At 36.0% G+C, this 27,910-nt stretch overlaps 1 protein-coding gene across 1 annotated transcript in view; it reads right to left on the reverse strand.

Annotated features, from left to right (window-relative positions):
- The window catches only part of NXPH1 (neurexophilin 1), a 340,727-nt gene extending 313,524 nt beyond the window's left edge, over positions 1-27,203 (reverse strand). Inside the window, exon 1 of the mRNA XM_075587262.1 lies at positions 26,556-27,203. Within this exon, the coding sequence (XP_075443377.1) occupies positions 26,556-26,609 (54 nt within the window). The 5' untranslated portion in view covers positions 26,610-27,203. The remainder of the gene's footprint in view (positions 1-26,555) is intronic.
- Between the last annotated feature and the right edge of the window lie 707 nt (positions 27,204-27,910).

Raw genomic sequence — 27,910 nt, forward strand, 5'->3', positions numbered from 1 at the left:
CTGGAAGCTGTCCTAGAGAATAGCATCATAAATATAGGCCATTGTCTCAAACTGTTTCAGGCCCACAGCTATCAAAAAGTATATATAAAACGTTACAGCCCGTTCAAATGAAAGGATACTTTATGGTTTAGCAATCCTTAGTATGGTTAAAAGTATCAAAATAATTAAACTGTGAGGACCAACAGGTGCAGTATTACATATAGCAATATCCAAATACCCAACGTCGACATTACAATTAACTGAATAGATTAACTCGCCATGTCTTATACATAAATTATTTGGGAAATAGCAGATAACAGGGATTGTTCATAATGCATTTCAATTTATTTTTTGTAATTGCTAGGACATATCATTCTAACAAGTTTGGAGTCAGTTTTTTTTTTATATATGTATATATAATCAGAAAAACATTTCACATGGGGCAGGCATGATAAATAATTACTGTACAATAATATCATGGTAATTGATGCACATGGAACTAAGAAATGTAATTAAGGTACAGTACAGTAACACACACTCAATAATAGACTGTATCATAGAACTTTGCTAATCCACCTTTCTTCAGCAATAGATTAGTCAATTAACCCTTAACCCTTCTTGCAACACATTGCTTAACAATGTCTAATACAATGCAATTGACATCATTATGTACGATGCTGGACCACATACACTTGCATTTGAGTATATACAATTGTGATGGCATACAATTATCTGTCACAGTAGAATTGTATTTTGTTTAGACTAGAGGGGTGTATATTTAAGAGTGTTAAATTTCTAGTGTTACGTTATTGTCAATTGACATAACTATATCCGTAACTTATTTGCGTTACAACACTATTGCGTTACCGCAATAAATATTGCATCGATAGATTTTAACAGACGTTTTGCTTACTCATATGCAAATTATATGGTAACGAACAGTTTACCTAACAACAGAGAATCTCAGACCTCCGTTAATGCTAGCACATGGGAATAGCGCTATGGTATTTAAGACCTTCCAAAAGTTATTTCAGCATTATTTCTGTGAATTGCCTTAAAGCAATGTAAGGAGTATAGGACTTAACCCTTTCGTTACAAAAATGTGTGTATCATACAAAGATATATTTTAGGGATCATATAAATGTCTGAAACACCTCATAAACTGTAATGTGGTTTTTAGTGATTAAAGTGATATGTTTGTGTGGTCTAATATGCTATATAATGTAATAATTACTGTATTAAGTATGGGTGTACAATAATGTAAATACTCAACAATATAAATTAATGTTTAATTTTTATTAATGTACAAATCAAATAAATAACAGAAGAACAATATATATAATGGAAAAAGTTAACTGTTAAAATTTTACATTTCTCAATATATTAAACAAGATTTGCATTAGCTTTTGATAACGCACATGAGTAATGCATCTTTATCGCATGTGTTAATAACATGCATTAAAATTTGACTAATGCGCATGCGCAGTGTATAGGAGAACGCGTCTCTGAGACATCAAAATCACCGTTAATAAAGCTGCTACTTTTATGAATGGACGTTATTATTAGCTTTGAGGATACCCCTTAAAATGAAGAAAAATTACGTTTGTTCCCTACAGTATTTCGGTAATTAGTGTTAATAGCACAAAAATGACAGACTTCTGTGGCTCTAACCATATGTGCATTGAGAAAGACGCTTCTGGGTCGGTTTTGTCGGCATTATGTTCTGAATAAATATTGGTATATTTGGCACATGATGGAGCTTCTCTATTCATCATGTATGACTTCAGCAAAATTTGCAAGTCTCTTGCTTTCTTCAGCTGGATGCGATCACTAGTGCCTACGTAGTAGTTTCATTTTTACTTTTTGGCATTTATAATCTCCACACATTCGCATGTCTCCATGTGGCTTGTGAACTGGAACAATTTGTGTAGCCCATTTTGGTTGTGTGACTAGCTCAAAGAGTCATGTGCAGTAAGATGCTCAAGCTCAGCATTCATTTTTGGAGCATAAGTAATGTTTCAACTTTCATGTGTATAGGTGAAAATGTAGGATCCTGGTGAAATGACACTGGTTGTCCTTTTAAATCCCTCTCATCAGAAAAATGTTGAGGAAATTTCTCAGCGATCTTCCTTAGTTGCCCTTCAACGATGACATGGATGTGTACATTAGCCTGAAGGACAATGGAGATAGATAGGTTTTCTCAGGGCACTCCGTATACATGTAGTTTCAGGTTGCAATGGTCAGTGTTCACCTCTTCAAAACTGCTTCCCTCTTGGCCATGTACACACCGATATATGGATCGAAGTAGAAAAGGGCACCATAGACTTTTCTTTCACTGAATTTTATTAGCCAAAGATTACCAATGTTTCGCCTGGACACAGAGGCCTATATCAAGGTGAGAGAGTAAAAAAGAAGCCGGTCGAGCTCCAGGCAAGGCACTGAGTGTTGCAAATGACAATGTATCAATAAGCATTAGAGTAGGGTATTAACTAGAGGGTGAAGTCACTGTAGATTGGTTGTGGAAATAATAAACATCATATGCCAAATGTGCTGAGTGACGAAGGAACATGATGGGCATTAGTGGGGAACATAAACCGCAGTTGTAGATAATCCGTAGAGAGTAAGTATGTTACATCTGGATTCGGACTCAATCTCGGAGTGTCTTCCCTATGCCTCCTATCTTTGCAGTGAGGGGTTTCTCTTACCCCATGTGTAACACCGTCTCCAGCTCAACCAGCCAGCCTGCAGCGTTCAGTCTTGCAGCAGGAATGAGATGCAGCGAATCAGTGAAGCCTCTGCATGTCGCTCCAGTCCAGATGGTAATGCAACAAGAGCACAAGAGATTGGTAGGACAGTGGACCCAGAAAAAAACTTACAAAAACTCACCGGATATTGAAAAAATAAAAAAGGTTTATTAATTACATTCTAAAAAACACAAAACAGACTGGGGAAAAAACAAAAAAATCTCCTACCAATGTTTCAGTTTTATAAGACTTTATTGGTACATTCACCATGTCTATGTTCTTTCCTTTGATTTGTCCTTAGCACGCCTTTAATATTTGTCAATATACTGTATGCCTCTGTACCTGACAGAATGTGTAGACATCTGGATGTTCTATATGTTTGAGCTATTGCAATAATTATTCTTTTGAATATCATCATGTCTGTTTGTTTGTTTGATCCTCAGCTTAAGATATCATGTGGAGATATATATCTTTCCTTTGTCTATAGTTTGGTAATATATACTACATGCTATTTACCATATCTACTAAATTAAATAGACATTTTGATGTTACACTATAAAATCTTATGGCAGGCCTCAACAGACATTCAGTGCACCTGCCTATGCCACATTTTTTTTTATTTAATATTGATTTTTTTCAGATGTTTCTGATTATCTAAGAGGGGTTAAATAGTCCACCTTCTCATTTACCCCCTTGTACTCCTTGAAAAAGTGCCACTTGGCGTGAAACACATGTGAGGAGCTTTTTTTTGTCCCAGTCTATTTTGTGTTTTTTAGAATGTAATTAAAAACCTTTTTTATTTTTTCAATATCTCACTAAGTTTTCTACATTTTTTGTGGATCCACTGTCCTACCAATCTCCTGTGCTCTTATTATATCAAGATGAGGACTATACATATGTATAACAAGCCTCTTTATATACCCTAGACGCTCATCCAAAACCTCCAATGGCAAACCCCAACTTCCCGCTACTCAGACCGCCTCCCCACCATGTGCGATTAAGTGAGCGCACTCATCCATGGATCTGCTGTGTGGTGATGTCATCTCAACATCATCATGCTTATGGGTGTACATGGAAATACCACGTTGAGTGAATTGTATATCCCTCATCAACTGAATAAGATACAAGTGTGCGAAGTGAAAATAGTGAATATACAAAACAAATAAATATGAAAAAAAATAAAAGAACTAGCATTATAAAGCTTAGCCTGGTACGAATATCCCTAGTCCTTGTTTCGTCCAAGTATTTAATGTTGATGCATTTAAGATATTTAAGGTACACAATATGTTTCACTTGTCATCTGTTGTTAATAGTCACGTATCATACACTTTAATAAGGCGAGGGGGGAAATAACTTGAACAGGAACAAATATTATCAATGTCCATTCATTGAAATTGATTTTCTTCATAAAGTCATGGGGGTGCACACAAGTGGCTTTTTTTTAATGTGCACCTTTAATTACCTAAGCAATTGTTGAGTTACACACATATACCATTAACCCACAGATAGAAATTTGATATTACATGCTAACAATTTTCATCCCAATGCATTCATTCAATCTACCTTACTCTCAAAAAGTAAGAATATCATTCATTACTAGTACACCATTAAAAGTAGATTTTGCCATTGCATACCTGAGGGGACATTTGAAGAAAGAGGATATACTCCTCACACCATAGACAAAGCTTTAACCATGGATATCACAACAAATACACTATACAAATAATCAGATAGGGTTGTGTTCCATTTTACATTTACTAGAGCAAAACTAATGTTTTAAAACATTGACACATTCTCCAACATGACCAAGTTTTATCCGAATTTTGTAAACAACCTCCCATTTTAGTATATATTAAAGGAGGGCAGATTTCTGATTGACTCATCAATTAGATGATTAGAAATAATATGTTCTGGAGCACTTCCTGAGAGTTTGCAAACCTGGCAATTACTGCTGTTCAAACTGTTCACTTAGCAACAGTATAAGTACAGGTAATTTTATTTTACCTATCCACATGGTTGCAAAAGAATACAGCAGATTAGGACAATGATAACTTGTAGAACTACGCATGTCATCTATACAATTAGATGCCCATGTGGTTTTCGAAAAGTCAAGAAAATGACAAGAGTGCTCAAGCAACTTTTTATAGAGCATAAAAGTGTAATTAGGAGGGGTACAGACCCAACCACATTTCTACAACATGGTGCTCATCACAGACATCCAGAGGACACACTTAGATTTATGGGAATAGAACATGTACCACACACCAGAGGAGGATTAGACAGGGAGACAATGCTCTTGAGAAGAGATGCATTCTGGGTACATGAGCTTAAAACAAGTAACCCAGGGGCTTTAATGAACGACAACATTTAAGATGTTTCCTTGAACAAAGATAAATTCTGTTTATATCTTATAATTATGGACTTACCGCTGCCATCTTCCATCTCTGCTGATACCCTCCTTCTGAATTAACTAGAGTGCATCTCTTTACAGGTCAGTCAAGATACTGCTGATACTGCACTCATTGAGTTAATATTTGTGTTCTTTTATTAATGGGTTATGTTCCTACAGAAGACTTTGGGCTACCAATTTGTGACCAAATAGACTATTTATCACCCAGTTACAGCTTATGAATGGACATGGTTAATATTAGTTCAAGTTAATTTTTTTCTCCTTATTATAACTGTGCCTATTAACAATATGTGCCTATTAATAAGAGATGACAAGACATATTGTGTACTTTGCTTATAGTCTATATGCCTCCACACAAATATTGGGATAAAACTAAGACCATGGATATTCCTACCTGACTAAACTTTGTAATGATAGTGCTTTTATTTGTTTCATCTATTTACTATTTTCAATTTGAACACTTGTATCTTATTCACTTGATGGGGTATTCACAATTCGCTCAACACTGCATTTCCTTGTACAGAATATCCATTGCCATGACAATGTTGTGATGATGTCACCATGCAGCGGAGCTAGAGTATGGATGAGCCCACTGACATAATTGTGCATGGTGGGAGCACGGTCTAAATAGTTGGAAGCTAGGGTTAGCGACCAGAGGTGTATGGCTGAGTGTCAATAGTATCTAAGAAGTCTTGACGTACATATGTATAGCCCTTACATTGATAAAGGCTGTTGTATCCATCCAAAATATTGGAAATCTTTGACTAATAAAATTCCCTGAAGACAAGTCTGTGGTGCCCTCTTCTACAGGTACTTCTATCTACATAGCATCAGAGGACAATAACATAATGTTGTCATGATTTCTTTCAGGAGGTAAGTAGGAATTTAGAGCAGGGTAATACAGTTGATGTGGTCTACCTAGATTTTGCAAAAGCTTTTTGATACAAGAGAGAGTCTTCAAATTAAATTAAATTGGCCTTCGTGAAAATATTTGCACCATGATTGAAAACTGGTTGAAGGACAGACAACAAAGAGTTGTTATAAATAGAACATTTTCTGATTGGTCAAAAGTTGTAAGTGGAGTATCTCAAGTATCAGAACTGGGATCCCTGCTTTTTAACTTGTTTATTAATGGCCTTGAGGTTGGCATAGAGAGCAAAGTCTCAATTTTTGCTGATGACACTAAATTGTGTGTTAGTAAAATCATAGCAGGATGCAATTTATCTTCAGAAATACTTGTTGGGCAGGTAAATAGCAGATGAGGTTTAATACAGGTACATGTAAGATTATAGTGGTGAATCTACTTGAAGGTTTATAAACAAATAACATTCAAGAATACATTTTGGATAACAACATTTTTAGTAATAGTCAGCATGGATATTTTTAGGGTGTCATGCCAAATTAACCATACTACTTTCTTTAGAAAGTAAGTAGGAATTTAGACCAAGGCAATTCATCTGATGCGGTCAACTTTAGTAAAGGCTTTTGATACAGTGCCACATTGGAGGATAGTTTACAAAATAGAGGAAATTGGTCTGCACAAAAATGTTTGCAACTGGATTGAAAACTGGTTGAAGAATAAACAGAGAGTTGTCATAAGTGGAACCTTTTCAAATCAGACTAAAGTTGTACCTCAATGTTCAGTATTGGGCCACTGCTTATTAACTTGTAAATTAATTAATGAAGTCTCTATCTTTGCTGACAGCATTAAAGTATCAGAGCAGGATCTATTTTCTCTACAAGGCTGGGATAAACTGGAAGCCTGAGCAACTAAATTGCATATAAGGTCTAATACAGATGTAAGGTTATGCATTTGGGAAGCTACACACATTCATGATACTGTACCTAGAAACTACAACAAAATATGAGAAGTGAATCTCCTGATGGTGCTTCTAAATCCAGGATTGTGCAATGTTGGCCATAATGCCTGGGAGTCCGGGGTAAGTTAATTGTATAAATGTATGAATGTGTGACAGGGTATATGGCTCACCATATGAAGCCTAACATGGACAGAGTAAACATAACCACTTTCAAAAGCGAAACCACATGGAAGCCCTTATATAAAGAAACTCCCAGTGCAATCACTATGTGGATAATCATATCCTGTATCATAGGCTGGAGCCCTGCACATACCCTATAGTCACAGTAGCTATAGAAAAATAGTAAGTCACTCACTTATTAACCCCTTCTGCTCCATGACTGCGTGCATCCGTTCCGTTTTGTAGATGAAGTCTGTGTAGAAAGATGGTGGAGCACTGCAAAGAATTAGGGCTGGAGGCAGATCCGTGAAAAGTAAAAATGCTTTATTCCAGATGCATGGTAGCAACAGCTACATTAAAAAGGGTCCTCTAACGCGTTTCGCGCTATGATAGCGCTTTATCAAGCTATCATAGCGCGAAACGCGTTAGAGGACCCTTTTTAATGTAGCTGTTGCTACCATGCATCTGGAATAAAGCATTTTTACTTTTCACGGATCTGCCTCCAGCCCTAATTCTTTGCAGTGCTCCACCATCTTTCTACACAGACTGTACCTAGAAACTAAATGGAACAAAATATGGTTAATCCTTAATGAAAAGGGATTTAGGAGTGCTTGTAGACAGCAAATTTAGCAGTTTAAGCAAAAGCGAGTAGCATTTTATTATGCATAAAATGGGGTTTGGATAGACAGGAACACTGCATAATTTTGCTACTATACAAATCAGTAGTAAGACCACTCCATGAATATGGAGTACAGTTTTGGTAACCGCTCTATAAAAAAGACATCATGGAACTGGGAAAAAGACAGAGAAGAGTCACCAAATGAATACAATGGATAGGAGGTCTGACCTAAAGGGAACCGGCAGGTTTATTCATATTAGAAAAGAAGCATCTGAAAGTGGACATGATGACTCTTTACAAATATATTCAAGGTCAGTACAAGGAACTTTCAAGGGAATTTTTCATCCTAAAGACAATACTGTACGAATAACACTGTAATTCCTTGAGATTGGAGGAAAGGAGATTTGACAGCAGGAAAGGAAAGTGTACTCTAATGGCAGATACAACAGATATCTTTAAGAAATAGTTAGACATCTTTTTTTTTAGAAAAAAAAGTATACAGTGATATGGCAAATAAGTTAAACATAGGAAGGATGTTGATCCAGGAAGAAATCTTATTGCCATTTCTGGAGTCAGCAAGTAATTTATTTGTCCTCTTATAAGACATCATTGGCACATTTTTCACTGGGGTCTATGTTTGCCTTCCTCTTGATCAATACAATTACAATACAGGAAGTGTATCACAGCAGATTGAACTCAATGGACATATCTGTAAGTCTTTTTTCAACCAAATCTATTGTGTGATAATGTAACTCTTCAGACAAGACTATCTCACAGCATGTCATTTAGGAAATTACAAAAATGACAATGTTCAGTAATAAGCCACTGCTCGACTTTATACTAATGTAGCATATGTTATTGCACAAATTAATGTATTAGAAGTTCATAAATAATGCATTAAATATTTAAGGTTCTCTGTCTGAGTAAGATCCCATGATGCAAGTTAATTTACATCCAATTCCTTCATGTTTTCGAGTGTGGTCATTTTTTAAGCTGCAGGTCTGTAATACTTGCTGCATGATTACTTTTACATCTCAGCACAGTTCCCCAATCCTGTTGCTCTGTCCTTAACACCAGCACAATCCCATCCTTGTGCTTCATCAAAAAGCAGACAATGGTACAGTAACTTGTGACATTCATTTCTGTTGCAGCAACATGCAGCATAGCAACTTACAAACTGAACTAACAAGAACCATCTGCAGACTAAAATCTAAATAACACAGAACAAGAGAGCATCTATGAAGAAACACATTTACGCTACATGTTATTGCACCCTCTATGCATACACATACATACACACCTGTAAAGATAAAATGCATCATTTTCCTTGCATGCTCCCAGATTCGTCAAGCTTTGTTACAGGTTAACATACCTTTACTCCCATTGACTTGAATGAGAGTTAACTCCCATTTGGGTACATTAACATGTAATGGAGCTTGATACATAACCTCATAATGTTTTTATCATAGTAGTATATAACACTATTGTACATAACAAACAATAGGCATAAAAACATTAGGGTCTATGTATTGTATCTATTTATGGAGCAAAACTGAGGCATTTTCATCCTTCATCAATGCATCATTTCAACATGAAAATGTGAAAAGCATTAATGGCTGTTAGCCTCAGTATTGAATTTTACCAAACAATTGAATTGTAGCTGTCCTTTTGCCATCTAAAACAATTTAATTGGTACTGTAGAATTATTTATTGAATGACACAAACACAGTATCTGCTTCACTAAATATATATACTCATAAAACTGTACCTTGATAATTACCAAGCATGTGTTTGCCAGCATTTATAGTTATATTAGTTATTCATTCATTCTGAAATATTGATTTAGACAATAATTATGCATGTACCTGTAGGACAAGACTATTCAAATCACACTTCTGTTGTGTGTTGCTTAGTGTTTATGTGTGTAGATTTATATCTTTAAATGTAATTATATTACATACTCATATATTATGTTGATATTTTTGTGGTATTGTTGGTAATATCAAGGGACTCAAGACAAGCTTCACTAACAGTGTTGCTCAAGTTACAGCCACTATAGTGAAGATGTACTGTAAGATGAGAAACATTGTATGATTTAGTGAATCTGGCTGACACACAGATGTACCTGAATTGAAGTACAAACTAATGAAGTACAGTATAGGAAGAAGTGGAGACTAACCCAATTTCATGGATGAGTGGTAAACACCGTCTACATTAGATTTCTCTCTATACCAATATAGTATTATGTGACTATGTTCACCTTTAGTAGTATTAGGAGTATGAAATGACTCCTGCCATTGTTGCCATTGGAGTCATAGTTCCTTTTTTTCTTGTTTTTAATATGGATAATACAAAAAATATGTGGAAATCTGACCATTCCTTGTAAATCTCTACTCTCATCTCATAGATAACTCCAATCTGAAAAATAATATCAAGATCAGCATTTGTCCAGTCCATAGATTTTTACTGGGAGCTTAATTTGTAACAATATTGTGACAGTACACATCAAGATGGCATTTATTAAATTTACAAAGCTCTGTACACTATAATTTTTTTCATGGAGAACTTTTTTTGTTGGTAAATTAAAAGATAATACTGCATACTGTAGGTCAAATGTATGCTTCCCTCAGAGCAATATGGTTACCTGAACACATTGTATGCAATCATATATTCCACTGAGACCTCACCCCCTGACCCCCACCAACATACTTTACCAATAATACATCTTCATCAAAAGTAGCAGATGCATTCAAAAGCTCTCCCAACAGCAGTTCTGGCAGGGAGAACATTCCCAGAAATGAATGTCTCCACCTTGGCTGGTGGGAGCAGTGTAAGTATTTGTGGCTCAAATGGATGAGCTTGTGGCACACATGGCACTTTTGTTCAGATTTATAGATTATTTACTGCATGTTTTATTTGGAGCATATTCAGAACTTTGTAGAAACACGTAATGGTAATGATCTAAATATCAAACTTCCAAGGTTTGATGAGCTGATTTTACTGAATGTTGCGCTTAAAAAAAGATGAAGACGCCATAATCACAGATTCTTACAGGCAACCCATTGCTACTAGTAGATTCATGCTGGTTTCTAGCCTGCATCCACTACCTTTGGTTTAGGGTATCTCCATTGGTCAATTCTTGAGAAATTACTATGCTGTTGATTTATTAGAAAAATCAGGGTATGGCCATGGTTAATAGATTTTGAGATAAAGGCTATTCAAAAAGGGAGATCTGTCATCAAAATAATTCAGGCAAAATAAGTTCATTGAACACAATTCCTTTTTGATGTGAAACAAAGAAATACTAAAGATATTTTTAAGTTTATTACAAACTGGATCTTACTGGAATGACTTTTTAAATATCCCTAGTATTTACTGGCAGCTTTTAAGATAAGACTAAAATTCAGTCTGACTTGTATTGCTAACCTGGACTTACTGCAGGAAGATCTCCCAATTTAAAGGGCACTGTGGTCAGTATGGTCAGTATGTTGCCACTTGAAGGCCAAATATGTGGTTGGGTGTTGGGTATTATTTTTAGCAGCAACAAAAGTAGAATGTTTAATATCAAGTACAAAAATAGAACAAGAATGTTCAGCAACAGTGCTACAGAGCCTATGTGGAAAAATATTTGTTCTGTTCCAGTATGTTTAAAACATTTAGTATTTGAAAATCTTACATAGAATATTATTATAAACACCACCAGTGGTTGGAGACTCTACAATGTAGTTTTTCAATGCTTTTTATATATGGGTGAGGAGTACTCTGGGAAGTATGGGGAGACTACAGATAACATGGCCAGAGCAGACAGGTAAAACAGATCTCCTCCCTTCATGATGAACAAACAAACCCTGGAGTATCGGTAAATATTCAATCCTTGCAGTAAATCCGGTGAACGAAATGGGTAAGTGGAGAGAGTACTCATGGCTTGGTGGTGTAAAACCCCAAGGGTGTGCTTCCTGCTGAGGTGTTCATGTTAAACGTAGAGAAAATATCCACCGAGGTGGAGGGAATTCAGTGCACTGTAGGAATGGGCTGAGGCAAAAAGGTACTAAAAAATCAATTTATTAATCTCATGGCATGAACGGAGTATAACGGGACAGAAAACCTCTGACACGTTTCGTGCTAAAGGCACTTAGATAAAGTGCACTGCATTCACTCTACCTCAGTGGATATTTTCTCTATGTTTAATATCAAGAGCTTCACAAACTGCAGTACTACAGGTGTAATATATATAATCTTTTGTGATTTGTGCAAAAATATATGTGGGGAATACCAAAAGATTATTAAGGAAACAAATAAAGGAACAGTGTTAAGATGTAACAAGAAAATTCAGAAAAAAGGACAGTAACTAGACATTTTAATGAAAAGCACAACTATTCCCTTAAAACAATGTCATATAGAGGGTTTGTAGAACAAAAGATGATAAAGTTGCACACCAATACAATGAAGAAAAATATACTTGCAACAACCGGTGCTCCTGGTTCAGGGACAACTGCCAATGAATCCTAAGATAGTGACAAATATATGATCCAGGGCACAATACGGATTTTCAAAAAAGATTTAATAGCACCAAATACGACATTTCGTCCTTCTCAGAGGACTTTCTCAAGTGACTGGCATGCCAGTCACTTGAGAAAGTCCTCTGTGAAGGACGAAACGTCGTATTTGGTGCTATTAAATCTTTTTTGAAAATCCGCATTGTGCCCTGGATCAAATATAGGGTGTGAACAGGTACAATTGGGCTTGCTACGGTAGGTGGGGATCTGGAACACAGACTCCTACAGTGGAAAACACAATAGATATGTGGCCTTGAACGTTTGGTGCCAGCAGGTTATGAATGAGGAATTTAATTTCTTTATGTTCCTATAACTAGGGAGAAATAGCAATTGTAGATTTCCTATTGCCTATGTTACAATAACATTTATATTTTTTAACGTAGGCCAGACCTCAAACAAACTCTATATACATTGTTTTGGAATCAACGTGACAATATATGTTGCCATATTACTCACGATCGCGAGACATACATAGCAGGATGTGAAGCCTTATAAACAAACCGTGAAGGGGCCCCCTATGCACAGTTCCAAAATTGCAGTGTGTGCCGTCTTGGGCATTACTTTGGACTTCCATACTTAGTAGCATGTTATGTTCTACCTGTAATGATCAAGAGGATTAGAGTAGACTGCATGAGAACTCACAGTTGTTGATGCTGTGAGGAGCAGAAGCTTAGAGTGACGCTACAGGCTTAAAGGGAGTAATATTCTGTAGTGCTGATAAAACATCATGTGAATGAGATGGCATAAAAGTTGGGAGTATATACTCAAAATTGGAGCACAATTCGGGAACCAGGCAAGCACCAAACAGGCGTTTAACCGAATCAGTAATATAAACACCAACTTTATTGAGGTGATGATAACGAGGTTTGGGAGCAGTGACTGGGAACCAAAGTGTCCCAAATAGGCTGGACGAGGAACATATTAGAGATCTACCACCTTCGTTGATTTCCAATAAGCTCACAGTACAACTCGTATCACTTATCCCTAGTATAGACTGATATACATTTAGGCACCTATCAATTTGCTGTACCTTTCTAAAGATATATTTGAGACTTTTGCATATTAGTCCCAGTGAGTTACCTTCAATAATAAATACATGAATTAATTTACACACAAATAACAAATACTCATTGGAACTGAATTATTTGTTTTAATTAATGTTTATATTTGTCAAGTTGGTTTAATTAACTTTGGGTATGATGATTTAACTGAGTGTTTTTGTTGTTTGAAGTGATTTGCCTACCTTTAGGGTATGATTTTCTATGATACAGATGCAGCAGCCATTATTTTAACAAATCACGGCACCGTTTTCGTGTGCGCTGCTGTACTCCACGCGGCGTGAACGCGCCCAATCGCCACAGGCACACGTGTTTATCGCGGTTGCTTTGTTTGAATTTCATGGATTGTGTGCAATTAAATGCAATGAAATTAATGAATTGTAATGTGTCAATTTCAGGTGTTTAAAAGCCAGAACACTAAAATGCAATTTTCTGCCCTCACATGCACTCGCGTCTTAAGGTGGTACGGTTGGAAGAAATCCTGCGCCATGACATGGGTGTTCCGAGGTATACACAACAAGATTTGCTAAAATAATGGCTGCTGCATCTGTATTTGTAATTTCTAGCTTTTATAATTTGTCAATAAGAGTGTATGCTATATTTACTGTTATCACATATTTTTGGGGTAATAACATTTGCTGTATTATTCTTCAGAAAGTGTAGAGTGTTCTCATATAGATCTTCTTTTTGTCTTTTTTTCATTCAATAACCCCCCCTTCACCCCCAACTTAAATACATTCCCAGTAATCAAGCCTTATTTTAAATAGGGTCTATAATTTCAAAGTAGGTAGCTAAAACAGACAAAAAACGTTATTATCTTCCATCAATTTCTGTGTCTTTAAATTACATTTCTACACTTGATGAGCAAAAAAAAAAAAAAATTTTAATTAGTGATTTAAAAAAAATATTAGAAACACACACTGTCTGGTGTATCTCGTGTCTATAATCTTACTGGTATATAAAATAGTGCATGAAAATGTAAAGCGACTACCTGTGAACTCATAATGGTCAGAAAATAATTGCAACAAATCTCCTCTCTCTAGTGCTTTTATCCATCAAAGGCTTCATGAGATTAGTCTTGATGAAAGAACAGTGATGCATCATTCAATTGTACAGCCACCCAGGCAAAGGGAAAAATACAATGATACAGCTGATTCTGTTGACAGCCGCATAGCCAACAAAAGAAATGTGATTCGTTGTTTTTCATTTTAAGAAATCAAATATCCAACAGATCAGACATCTAGTAATGTGTTAGAATTAGTTACCAAATAACAACAGATATTCCTGGGGACCTGGAGAGGTACAGTACTAATAATAACTTTCGAGACACATCTTCAAGAAATGTGCAAATAAAATGTAAAACAAAATATATATAAGACATTTAAATAGAAATTAAGGCACATATTTACTAAGCATTCAAGTGGATGGTTGCAAGGTGTCCTTCAGAGTTAGAAAAGGCCATATGAAACAGCACAGTTTAGAACATTTGTCCTTAAATATCTTTAATATACTCAAAATATGCCATATTACTATCAAAGTATGAATGCACTAGATTCTATACAGCATGTTTGCAAAAACCAGCATAAATTATATTTCCCACTGATGCATATTATTATTGCTACAGTTCAAAGTTCTAGAAGCCATATTAATACTGAAGAAGGATGTATTTATCCTAAAATGCGAAATATTTTAATGGACCAATATTAGAGCTCTCCAAAGATTAAATAATTGCATAAAGAGTCTTTGAAACCTCACATGCCCTTTCTTTGTGTGTGTATTGACAGTAAATTAAAAGCATACACTGGAAAAGACAACATAGTGGGCAGAAATTAGTATTTGCAATAAAAACTAATTTCAGTTGAGTAATACAGTATGTAATATAACAAGCAATTTTAAACATATTTATGTAAAGTAATTTGTTTATTTCAAATGATATTGACTTTGACTACAGTGCATTTTATAATATTACAGGAAAGACACTTTATAAGATCTTCTTTTGTATTCAACATGGGTTGATGGCCAATGTTACATTACATTTTAAGTGTAGTTTAATAGTCAAAAAAGTAAGGCATATTATTGGTGTCCAAATGCTCATATTCAGGCCATATGGGTAGTGCTATGCTATAAAACACAGCACAGTATAAGTGAATAGGCTGTAAAGTATCTTCCAACGCCGGAAATGTGTCTTATTGTGTAGTTTTGCTTAGTAATTATGGCCCCTAGTGCCAAATTCCAAGTAATATGAATTAAAAATGATCCAAGTCAGAGGGGGTTGAGTATCAAGCTTCACACACACACCCATTTTGAAGAAAATTGCTTACGACCATCAGTGTAAAATATCTAGGTATTTTCTTAATGCTCCAATGTGTGTGTGTGTGTGTGGTGTGTGTGTATGAGAGTGTGTGTGTGTGTGTGTGTGTGTGTGTGTGTGTGTGTGTGTGTGTGTGTGTGTGTGTGTGTGTGTGTGTGTGTGTGTGTGTGTGTGTGTGTGTGTGTGTGTGTGTGTGTGTGTGTGGTGTGTGTGTGTGTGTGTGTGTGTGTGTGTGTGTGTGTGTTTAACCTTCTAAGTACTGTAGGGACATATGCTGAAACTATTCCTCCTGAGCACATTCACATGTCTCAGACAGGTCTGCAACCCTGGTAGTGTTTGCTAAGCTTTCATAAACTCATATACACCTATGACTAAATCCATGAGATAACTGGGCCATAGAGTATCTTCTGAAATTGAAAGGTGTTTAATGGATTAGCACCACTTAATACATTTGATTCTAAAACTCTTGTTGATCGATTAAAAGGTAAGACAAGCTATGCTGAGCCCTTTTGTATCTGACATAAAGCACTGTCATTATTCATGGAGTTGCGATAATGCTGGTCACATTGAGATCCTGGAGAAATGAACCAGCTAGTTCATTGCAGGTTTCCCATAATTGTGCTGCAATTGGCACCACTGCAGATTAATGAAGAAGGCCCAAGTGTGAGATTCTAGTTCTCTCATTTTTACATTTTCAGAATACTACATTGTTTCTTTCAGCAACATTGACATTACTATAATGTACCCCACTTGGTAACAAAAACAAAAACACTACTGCATACTCTTATTCCACTGCTTACATTAATATAACTCTCTATTACATCCCGACTTGCACGTTGGCAGTTCAAAAACGATATAACGTTTACAGAATATTCCCCCCCCCAAAACACATACTTCAATGTGGAATTCGACAGCAGTTTTCAGTTCCAGTCAGTAATGATGTAAAATAATTTGGGGGATTTTCAAAGGACATTGTATAACTCGGCCTAAATCAATACAATTTTGCAATCACCACATCATCATTGCTTCATTCATATAAGATTTATTTATACAAGATTCATCAATGAACCCCAATAAGAAAAATTATGAGTAATATATTCCATTAATGTTTGTTGTGCTTTATGCAGTAATGCTTGTAGGCCTACATTTTTAAAAAATATTCAATTTAACAAACAATAGAATAGGATATATAATAGTAGAAAAGGATGTACATGTGTTTTTACTTTATAGATACCCTAATCTGATCTGAGGCATTATCTATCCTCTCTGTCTGCCAAGCTATTTATTTTAACTCTATTGTAGATACTGCTGCTAATCATATACTATATATTAAACCTGTTTCCACCTCTTAATTTATATCCCTCTAGTGAGTGAGGATTTAAGGTGCAAATTTCCTTGCACATTTATTTTTTAGTTATATACATTTCTACATTATACTGTACTATAATGTCTGAATGTACAGTACTTATCTGGTTTTCCCCTGCACTGTGATTTTTTACATTGTATATTTAATACCTGAACAGATAGCCCAAAAACTAACTTTAAAAGGCTGTTCAGTCTCTCTCAAGTAATTAGTGACATGATTGGATTTCAAAGAATCTATGTGAGAAGCTCAGTATAACACAGCTTATTTGACAACACCCCTTGTAGTCTGTAAAGAAAACAGCTCTGTGCTTCCTGGTGGGATGAAGGAAGACAAAATAAACTGCTGGAGTTGGCATATGAAAATGCAGCTACAGGCTCTGGATCTTTTAAAATTAAAATAAAAAATGTAAAGAAAATAAGATACTGGGAATTCAGCTTTAAAGGGCATCACGGTGTGCTTACTTTTACAGGTAAATGCAACATTAAATTGAACATCCATTACAAAGTTTCCCTTAGCTTCAAAGTTGTTCACTACTTTTTACATATCAATGTCTTCTTCTTTACTCTGCTAAAATGTCTCTTTTCTCCCCTCATGTCTCTACTGCACATGCATGCACATGTATGGTATCTCTGTTTGCCTCTTTTCCACTCAGATTTTAAGATGTTTAATGAACAGATTAACTTCAGTCAATATTTGCTTTTATATTTAGTGTTATCATCACTGTATTGTTTATAACACCACTACATTTTAAATTAGCTGTACTTGTATACCATAATGCACGGCATGCATTGCTCACTACATAACAAAGTGAAACAGAAATATATTTAATTTGACATTTGGCAAAGGACTGTATAGTTCATTGCTAAGGTGTTCTGTGATGTTACCACATTGACACATAACATATCCCCATAGTAGCAGTGATAACAAATCCATACCATTGTAACTGTTATTAATATTCCTGAGAAGTAGACAAATATAGTTAAAAAAACAGTAACTGAGTGGTATTACTTATTACCAGTGGAACTATAGAACCATAAAGGATATGGTGACTTGTTGGTGTGTTAAGCAGAGATAACAACAGTGACTGTTTTGTAAATCGAGCCTACAATTGAATATTTAGATTCACTTTTAAGCAGTTGGTAAATTGTATAGTTATAAGTTGCTGTATATTGTCACCAGAAGTGGATACTTTAATTCTAGGAGTCACACATTATTCATCAGTGGTGAACTGAGTCACAAAGAAGAAAAAATAATTTCACCAATTCCAACAATAACAAGAGACTTGACTAAAACTTTTTACAGTTAAGTCAAATCCCCATTGGCTTTTCTACTTGGTTGGCTCCACTTCAGTCATTACAATGCTCCTTCCTTGTCAACTTTCCATATCATTGCCCTCTAGATGTCAGTTTTCAGAACACAAGGGAACAGGTCTGTCAATATAAGGTGGGGATTTATGTAATCATGGGATATGGAAAATGATTGCCGCTTATTTAAAGTACTGGGGAAGGATAAGTCTAACAACCTTTTATTGAATAAAAATCTGTTCCACTTAAGGTTTCTGAGGTTTCATAGAACTTTATATCTTCTTGCTTGATAGTAAACGACTTTGACTGCTTGTTAAATCAAATTTGCTGTGCCCATAAAAGGCTTTCACTAAATAATAGAAGGTTGTTAGAAGTCAGTCACAAGAGGGTGAAGTGTCAGTATTAATGACTAGGAAACGATTCTAAGCTGTGGTTTTCTCCAAGCATCATCTGAACAGACAATCAATAAAATGCATCTGAGTACATTTATCAAAATTAAATGTAGCATATTCAATTCTTATAAGTTAAGTATTGTACTAGACTTAAACAACGAGATGAGAACAAGACTATTTTCAAAATCAATAGAAATTCCTGTACATTTGTTGCAAGCGTCATTTTTCATAGATTTAGGATTGAGTTCTCTTTCTGTTTTGTGACCAGCCTACCCTGTAAAACTCCACAGATATCAGACACACACATTATAATTTAAATTCAGGAGAAAAATCCTTCTAGCACTGATCTAATAAAAAAAAGTGATGAATTGATGTCTTATATTCAGCGTATTTCCTAAGCAATTCCATTTCATAATTAACCCTTCATTCTTCCTTGAGAAAACTCCTGCATCAAAATAAAGCTATTTGAACATAAGATCAAGATAAGGAAAAATAATCGAGTGATTAGACTGTACGTGATATGAAACACGAGTGTTTCCATTCCCCTGATTTCCTGTAGGACATACTCGCTTTATCTGTTCTAGTTTGCTCATTTTAGAATCAAAAGGAATGATGTTCAATTGTCCCCAAGGTACATGTCTCTTTTTTGTAATACATTTTAACTCGGTGGGACCTTTTCAGCTTCATAGAAACTTATGGATCAATACTGCCAGCGTGTGACTTGCTGGCAGATCGAGGTTATTCTGATCTTTGAATCATCTGCACGCTTCAGCACTGGGAACTGTCCATGGTTCTGAGCAAAGGAAACACCTGCTCACATAGCTGCAGTGTGGAGACTCCCAGTTAAATGCCTAATAGCAATGAGGTTATAGACTATATTACCAGCCCTTAGGTGCACAGACAAGTGCAGGAGGGTGTATACTGCATACAAACATTTCTATGACAGTCCAGAAGATGATCTCGGCTATTATCCGATTATCCGATGCTATACTTCTCTTTAAATACAATAAGGCAGATGCAGCTGTTATAGTTATGGGAGGCCTCACAGACCCTGTGACTACACTGACGACCACACATACAGTATCTCATATATATATATATATATATATATATATATATATATATATATATATATATATATATATATATATATATATATATATATATATATATATATATATATATATATATATATATATATATATATTAACAAACAAATGCATGCAATTTACCTAAGTGAAACAGTAGCACAGCAAATATAAATATAAATATATATATATATATATATATATATATATATATATATTTATTTTTTTATTTTTTTTGCTGTGCTACTGTTTCACTTAGGTAAATTGCATGCATTTGTTTGTTAATATTTTCAATGTTATGTAGTTGGGTTTACACAAATGGCTTTGTGTAATTTCCACAAATACATTACAATAAAGTAACAATCAGCCACTTGCAAAGGGTAACAATCCTTGCAGTTTCTCTGATTGCAAAAGTTTTGTACATATTTATTAGTATAAAGCAAACATGATAAATGTCGAAGAAATAAAGGACACTGCCTGTGTATATGTCAAGAAATGTATTTCACTTATGTAGATTCAAGTGACCCTAATCCATTTAGTCAGTTTTTTATTTTTTTTTCTCTCTCGTTCTCGTGGGTTTCAGATCATTTATCTGTTACCCATCACCGGTAGCATTTCTATGCCTCAATAGCGCTGGGAATTATGAAGATTCAAAACCCGAAAGCACAGATGGTTTCTAAGGAAACACCATTTTTTTCCAAAGCAGCAATTTATGTTATTGTGAGTAAAATAAATAGACCAAGACAGACCATAACATGGTCAATTCTTCGGTGGATTATCTATCTGTTTTTTTTTTTTTTTTTTTTTTTTAAATCACCCCCACTCTCCTCTTAACAAATCAAAAACAAAATAATAAATTACTCTTTGTGATAAGAATTTCTGGTGGGCATTTGAAAAATACCTTTAAATTGGGAAGCAGGATGTGCTGCAAATGAGAAATGGAGTATAATTGTCCATTAGTTTAAAAAAAATAAAGCTCTATAGTGAAGACTAGAATAATTCCAGTTTCTACAGAATGCAAATTCTCCCGTTGGAAGAGAATAAACGAGGTATTTTTCCCCCTGCTTTAGAACAGATGATTTGCGTGGCACAGAGAGCGCCAGACTATATATCATACCAATAAAAACTGCTCTTCAAAAGCTTGCATGGTAATTGAGATTGGGGATCGGTTTTGCTATGGGTTGGCATTTCTTCATATCAATCTGACAGAGCCAACTCAGGAAATTGCTGGTAATATTCATCTGGGGACCACTTTTATTAAACGTAATTCATTCGACTTTCACAATAAATTGAGTGACATCCTTACGGCGGTGGCTTTTTATCCTTGATGAAGTGCTTGCCAGGCCTTGGATTTTTTTTTTCACTTTATTGTCACATTCCTTAAAGCAGAGTCGTCAACATGTCAATCTGATGCTTAAAATTGCTAAAGCTGTGTTTACAAAGCACCCAGGAGGTTGTTTAAAAGCTGACTTACAAGACGAGCTAGTTGAGAGCTAAACTATCTGATAAATCACATTCATAACTTACCAAAAGGAAATACAGTCGTCTGTTATCAGAAGCAACCACCCAGCAGTAAAATCCGATTAGGAAAGCAAAGAATCCGTATAGGAATATACAATGAGGGAGAGTAACATGGGATTTGCATTTTCTCTTGGTATTTTCTTATTTTGTGGCTTAACTTCTTTATACATCACCACTTACACAATATGTAATAATGTAAACTGCTTGTACAAATGATCTTGTACTGTTTTTTTTTTGTTTTTTTTTGAGGGGGGGGAGATCCAGTCAGGATCTGCAGTAGATTTTTAAGGGCTACCGCCCCCCTTAACCAAATCTCATGCAAGATAACTGCTAGTTACTGTAGTTATATTATTTTCCCCCCAAAAAACTAGTAGAGGCCATGTGGTAGCGCCACAGCAAACGCTAATATGACGCTCCGGAGCCCCTCGTACATGGATTTATTGGCGCACTCATATTCTGAAATGTAAAAGTCAACTGGTGTAGAGTTTCCAGTCTAAAACAGATGAAAATGGATCAATGCATTTCAAATAATCTTCAAGGTTTAAATGACTATGAATTATCTTTTATTTCTATTTAGTCATATGTTGCAAGTTTAAGTTTATATTAAAACCAGCAGATTGATGCTTTCAGTGTTGCCTGACTAGACGCAGACGTTGTAAATTGGTAGTGAAGGGTTAAATATCAGTGACCTATAGCATCTATAAAAGGTCACTTGATCTGCATTGGGTTTTCAGTAGTCATGAAGGTGTTATCAAGCACAAAGGATGAGACACTTATTGTACCCAAAAGGTAATTTACCTTCCAGCAACGACTAAATATGGTTTCTTTATTACTGATGTGACCTTTTGAAAAGGGAAAAAAGCTCAATGTGGGCTAGGGAATGAGCTTACACTGTCTGTAATATGAAGTATATCATTATATAAATTCTAATTATACCTTTAATTAAAAGTACGTTTTTTTTTACTATTTGATCTTTTAGAAAATGCAGCCTCCAAAATTATAGCCATAATGAATCAGAATATATCCATGATATTCAAATAAAATATAAAATCTAGGATACGCATGATGTGTTTATTAGCTAGGTTATTATGTTATGGCTAGAGCAAGTAACACAGGTAACACAAGTCACACAAGTGTCACATTGCCAAAGGTGCGAGTACGGAACTTTCCAAAAAGCCTGCAAACAGAAAATTGTGTCCAATTGATCAAGATGAAAGGAGGCCAGTAGGAAACTTTACCTGGTTGTAATGTTCCTGACATTTAACTGGGTAAGGGGGGGGGGGAGTGAATTAAATCTGCCTCAATTTAAAGTTCCTTCTTGGTTTTTATATATGGGTAGTTCAGTCATACTTCTAATATTTTGTATGCTGCTATAAAACATGTCTGTTTTGGCTTAATTATCTGTTTAGACTGCAAAATGATAAGAGATACGTAATAATTGCGAACCAGCGAATGTGTTTTATAAACAAGTAACAAGTAAGGAACATTAAAAAAAGACAATTACACCCGTATGCCAAGTTTGTGTTAGTAATTTAGAAATCACCTTTAACATAAGTAACATAATGCAGAAATATAAATAGGATAGGGATCACACTGCATTTGAACAATTTGTATTGCAAACCTTTTATTAAAAAAAAACTGAAAAGGGATTTTTTTATAGGGGAAATACAAAATATAAAATAGCACTCTCTTTTATTTTTAATGTCCGATACAATGTCAGTAATGATTATCTGTGCAGAATGATGAGGACATACTGGCAGATAATGCAACATGGTCAATATCTTCAAGTGGAGCTTAGCAAGAGGCATCGCATAAGATTTAAACATGCCATTTTTACTCAGGTGTATTCTTCCCTTTATATTTTTGGATGAATGTGTAGTTCTTTTGTCCAACCTTGACATTTACATAGCATATCAATAATTCCAGTTTGAATTACCTTGACATTAGGATAAGGATTCCCTGTGCTAGTATATTGTTCTTCTCCAGTGTTATTTCTTTGGCAGATTTATATCAGTGCCTGAATTGTACAGGATATTGACTGATATCTACAATGAAAATACCACTTTGCTGTAATGATCCTATGTTCTCGGGCCTCAGCTGTATGGAACTTAGTTTGCGAAACGCCCTTCATATCTGGGCAGAGGACCGTGTGTCTTCCCAGGTGTTTACTGAAAACCACAGCTGGGAATCACTAGTTTACATTTCTTTACTGGGATCTTATATTTCGCACATAATAAAGGCTACATTAGTTACAGTGTAAGGGCGTGTTTATAACTGTATTCAGGTTTACAAACTGTCAAATACCGGCATGTTTATTCCTATGAAAGATTAGTTTCTTTCAATGTTTTTTTTTTTTTATTTTACCAGAAAACTACCCTGAAATACACAAATAATGTCCGGCACATTCTGGGGAAATATTACAGACTGGCTGCATGCTGCACTATGAGCTTTATCAGATGTTGTAGTGTGGACCACGGGTACGTGGTGTTATTTCAGAGTGGTATGTTCTTATCTTGATCCAAAGTAAAATGTGCCTCTCATTGCTTGAAACACTGCAATCTAATGTAAAATGTATATGCATGTGCATATACAGTGTGCTGTATATAGTTATTGACTTCTTTACTTCAGTGTCCGCGGGGAAACTTAGATACTCTTCACACCTATTGTATTTAGTTCTAAAATGCAGCTCTTGCAACACAAACTTTTACAAGACTGTGTTGATGTCAGGATCTGACATACACTTTACCTGTACTTACCTACATTGCTATTTTCTTCTTTCAGTTCAATATTGGAGTGACGTTTCTGATAAATGGGCCTGCAATGCACAGCAGGACCATCCAGCAGTAAAGGTCTTAATCAGAGAATCAATTAAACCATTTAAATACACTTTGTTTTCAATATCCCCTTTAAAGCAATGTGTGATCGTATTCAGCAACCGCAGTCTGCTAATGAAAGTGGTTGATTGGTCTAACCATTTCTTTCGGGTAACTCCTAAATGAAATGAAATAAAATAAAAGTAACATCCCCAAAAATAAGCCTTCTTTTTTTTTTTTTTTTTGCTTTTCTGATTTTATTGCTCCGAAACTGCAATGTCTTGAGTGAAATTGGAAAATTGTATCCTATTCCAGAATTGCCAACCCCCTGTGAAAATGCATTCAGGTAATGAAGTCTGTAACTAAACGGTAATTGAATCAGCATAATTTGCACACTGAATGGTTTTCAAATGCTCCCAGTTTACAATTAAAGCAGAATTAATGCGCTTGTTGTTTAGACTGCAGTGCATTAGAATAAATCCAACGCTGTTGTTATAATGAGAGAAAAACAGTTTAATTGTCAGCAAACACATTTGAAATTTAACGCAGCATATTGATTTCATTTCTGTTTTGGGGCAATTATTTGCCCACGTTGTTACAATAATAGTAAATGTTGTGAAGTACCTTAGTGGTGTAAGCACCGATAGCTATATACCCTGGTACATGAAGCAAAGATTTTGAATGGCTTGCGGTTGCGCTGTTTGCAAATTGAGTTAATTTCATCCACAAGTCTGGTGTATACTCTTTGCATGAGTTCATACACAGATACAAACTTTCCCTTGATAAATCTGTTAGCCCTTACATTTCAGATTGCGGATGTCCTCCCAATTGATGAAATACAATTAATTGGCTTTCCGAGTGTTTGCTATTTGATGAATCTTAATCAACGCGAACTGGGGACAGATTTGAAGACAAAACAGCTGTGTTGGATGTTCCAGTCTTCACCTGCCAACCCGAAGTGTCAAGTGCCACTGCTCGGCTGAGTGTGACGTGCAGCGCCCTCTTGTGACAAAGCAGGGTCAAGGTCCCACAGCACAAGCGAGACAAACCTACAGCAAAGGTTAACTCTGCCAGTCTCAGTTCATTGCAAAGTACAGTGTTAGGCGTATTAACAATACTATGTCAGGCTCTTGTCATTCATATACACAAGGGACTACAATGTTTAGTCATTTCATGTCCTCGATTTCAAATATCCCCTTCCGCGAGAAAGTGTGCACTCACGATGACAGTAAATACTTCCCTCACCCCTTAGAATTTTGTCACATTAATTATGTAACACTATGGTGTGGTGGATTATATTAGCCTAATTAATCTCGGTTTAAGTATCGAACATTTATTTAACACTAAATGAATGTTGGCTGGACGGACACACAAATTGCCATTTCACAAAGACACATGAAGGTTACAGATTGTCTGCACTGCTAATAGTTCACATTCAGCCTAATAAAACTATAGATGGCATGAATGTCGTCCAGTGAACAGGTACAACCTTTAGGGATCTCTGAAATCTATAATTCTCTGCTTTTCACAGGCAGGTCTTGTTGTAACTATACACTGTAAAGGTTACTGCACAAGAGGGAACCTCTCTGAGTATAACAAAAAATAAATTGTCCGTCACTTCTATCCAAGTGTCTGCACTGCTAATGTTGCCCATTGAGGCTAACTTGCAGAAATAAGTAAAGAAATAATGAAATAAAATATTGTCGATATGTCAATATTGACATCATGCAACAAATCACTTTGATACAATTTGTGAAACAAGCTTGAGAATCAATTCAATCAATGCGGAGTTCTTTGGAAACACGAGTCTATGTTTTCAAATGCGGAATAGTTACATCAGTCTTATAAATGTTACATATATATTTTTCGCTTTATTTGCTTTTAATTAACTTTTTATAGTGGATAGTTTTTATCTACAAGAGTTTCGAAGTGAAAGTTTATCAGGACACCTCTAGCACATTCTGCCTTTTCTCAACCATGTGTGCACAGCTCAGCATTTGCCACTAGTATAACTGACTTTAATCATGCAAACAAAGTTGCCCACAGTTATTTTTGCATCTTATAGTTTCAAAGTTATGAAGGATTAATAGTGCAAAAAGCCTAGTCTGCATCTAAACTCACAGTGGTGCACCTACATTAGAAAATAGAAGCCAGTATTCACTCCTCACTGGTGCTGTCTTCTACTGAAATGTGGGGAGAGAGAGGTAAGTAACACTTCTGAGCGGTCTAACACCTACATTTAGCATCATTCCTATCAAACAAAACTCATACAATTATCTCTGAAGCTCTTGTAAAAAGTGATTAACTGCAGGTAAGAGGGATAATTTGGATGAGTTATATAGGTTTTTTTTTTTTTTTTCTGTAGCAGGCTGCTTCATTCACTAGATATACAGTAGACTCATGTGTGAAACTTACCAGGTGGATAGTAGACTGGAGGAGAAGGACGGAGAACCAATACACAGCCTGCATCCTCCCGGCTCAAACTTACTCAGTTATCCTGCTTTGTGTGTCTATTCCTTCAAGAACATAGATCCACGCCTGACATCCACTTTACAGAACCTGGAGAGCTCTCACCAGCCTAGATAAAAATGAAATTATACACCCCATGACCACAAGACAAGGTTACACTTAGAGACAGGGTGGGGGTGGAGGGGAGAGACGGGGATGTGGAGAGGGTTGGAGGGGGGAAAAAACAAATAAAACGGGTAAAATGAAGTTAATCCAGCAGAAAAGCGGAGCAATCGCACAGTTGTTGGATGCCAGGATTATTCTGCAGATAGATCAGTTTGCGATCAGTCCATGTGAGAGGTGTTTTTGAGGGTGGGGGTTATAGCCAGAATGCAATAGGTTGCTGAGTATGAATAGGCAGCCCCTGCATCCTGGAACTGAGCTCTTAGTGATTGCCAATGCTGCCGTACTGTTGTATACAGTATCTCTCGGGCTAAAGCCTGCTAGGAGATCATATAACCACATCCAGCACAGCTTCAGAGAGGGAATGGATGAGCAGGGATATAGGCGGCAGAGCTGTAGAGAGGGCACGGGGCACCAGCATTAGGAACTAGCGGTTCTCGACTTTCACCACATCTTGAGATCAGGGAAAGTCATTGCTATTTGCATAAAGGAAATAAGGAAAAGGCTTGTCCAGTATTAACACACATCCATGCCCCCCTCCCACATACCCACAGTTCAACAAAGCAGTGATCACAACAACACAGAGCAACTAAAACTCACTTGCCTCTATTTGCATCTGGCAGTGTGATTGTGGTACACCAGCTCAGCACACATTATGCACCTGGGGAATCACAGCGTGCAGGTTCAGCCGGCAGCAGACATGCACAGAAGGTATATATCACACAGGTGCCTTGTCTGTCCAATCGGCCGCTGGATAGTTCTTCTAGAGGTGGCGTGAATGTCGCCCAGTGAACAGGTAGAGCCTTCAGGGATCTGTAAAGTGTAATCCCCTGCTTTTCCCAGGCAGCTCTCGCTGTAACTGTATACACTTTAAAGGTTACAGCACTGGAGGGTACCTCTCTGAATTAAAAAAAAAAAAAAAAAAAGGAAATAGTCCGTAACTTCTATCTAATTAGAAACTTAACACAGATGATACGTTGGGGACTTGTCATTTGAAGTATTTTGGCAGCGAGATCTTCTAAATTGGTAGTCATTCAATACAGATACTTAATTGCAAAGTACAAAGACTATTGCACTTTATGATATATGAAGGTGTCTCGGTAGAAGTTCCGTAACATGGGTCAAGAAAGGTCAGAGTA

Source organism: Ascaphus truei, chromosome 2 (genome assembly GCF_040206685.1).
Source record: "Ascaphus truei isolate aAscTru1 chromosome 2, aAscTru1.hap1, whole genome shotgun sequence".
Lineage (NCBI taxonomy): Eukaryota > Metazoa > Chordata > Amphibia > Anura > Ascaphidae > Ascaphus > Ascaphus truei.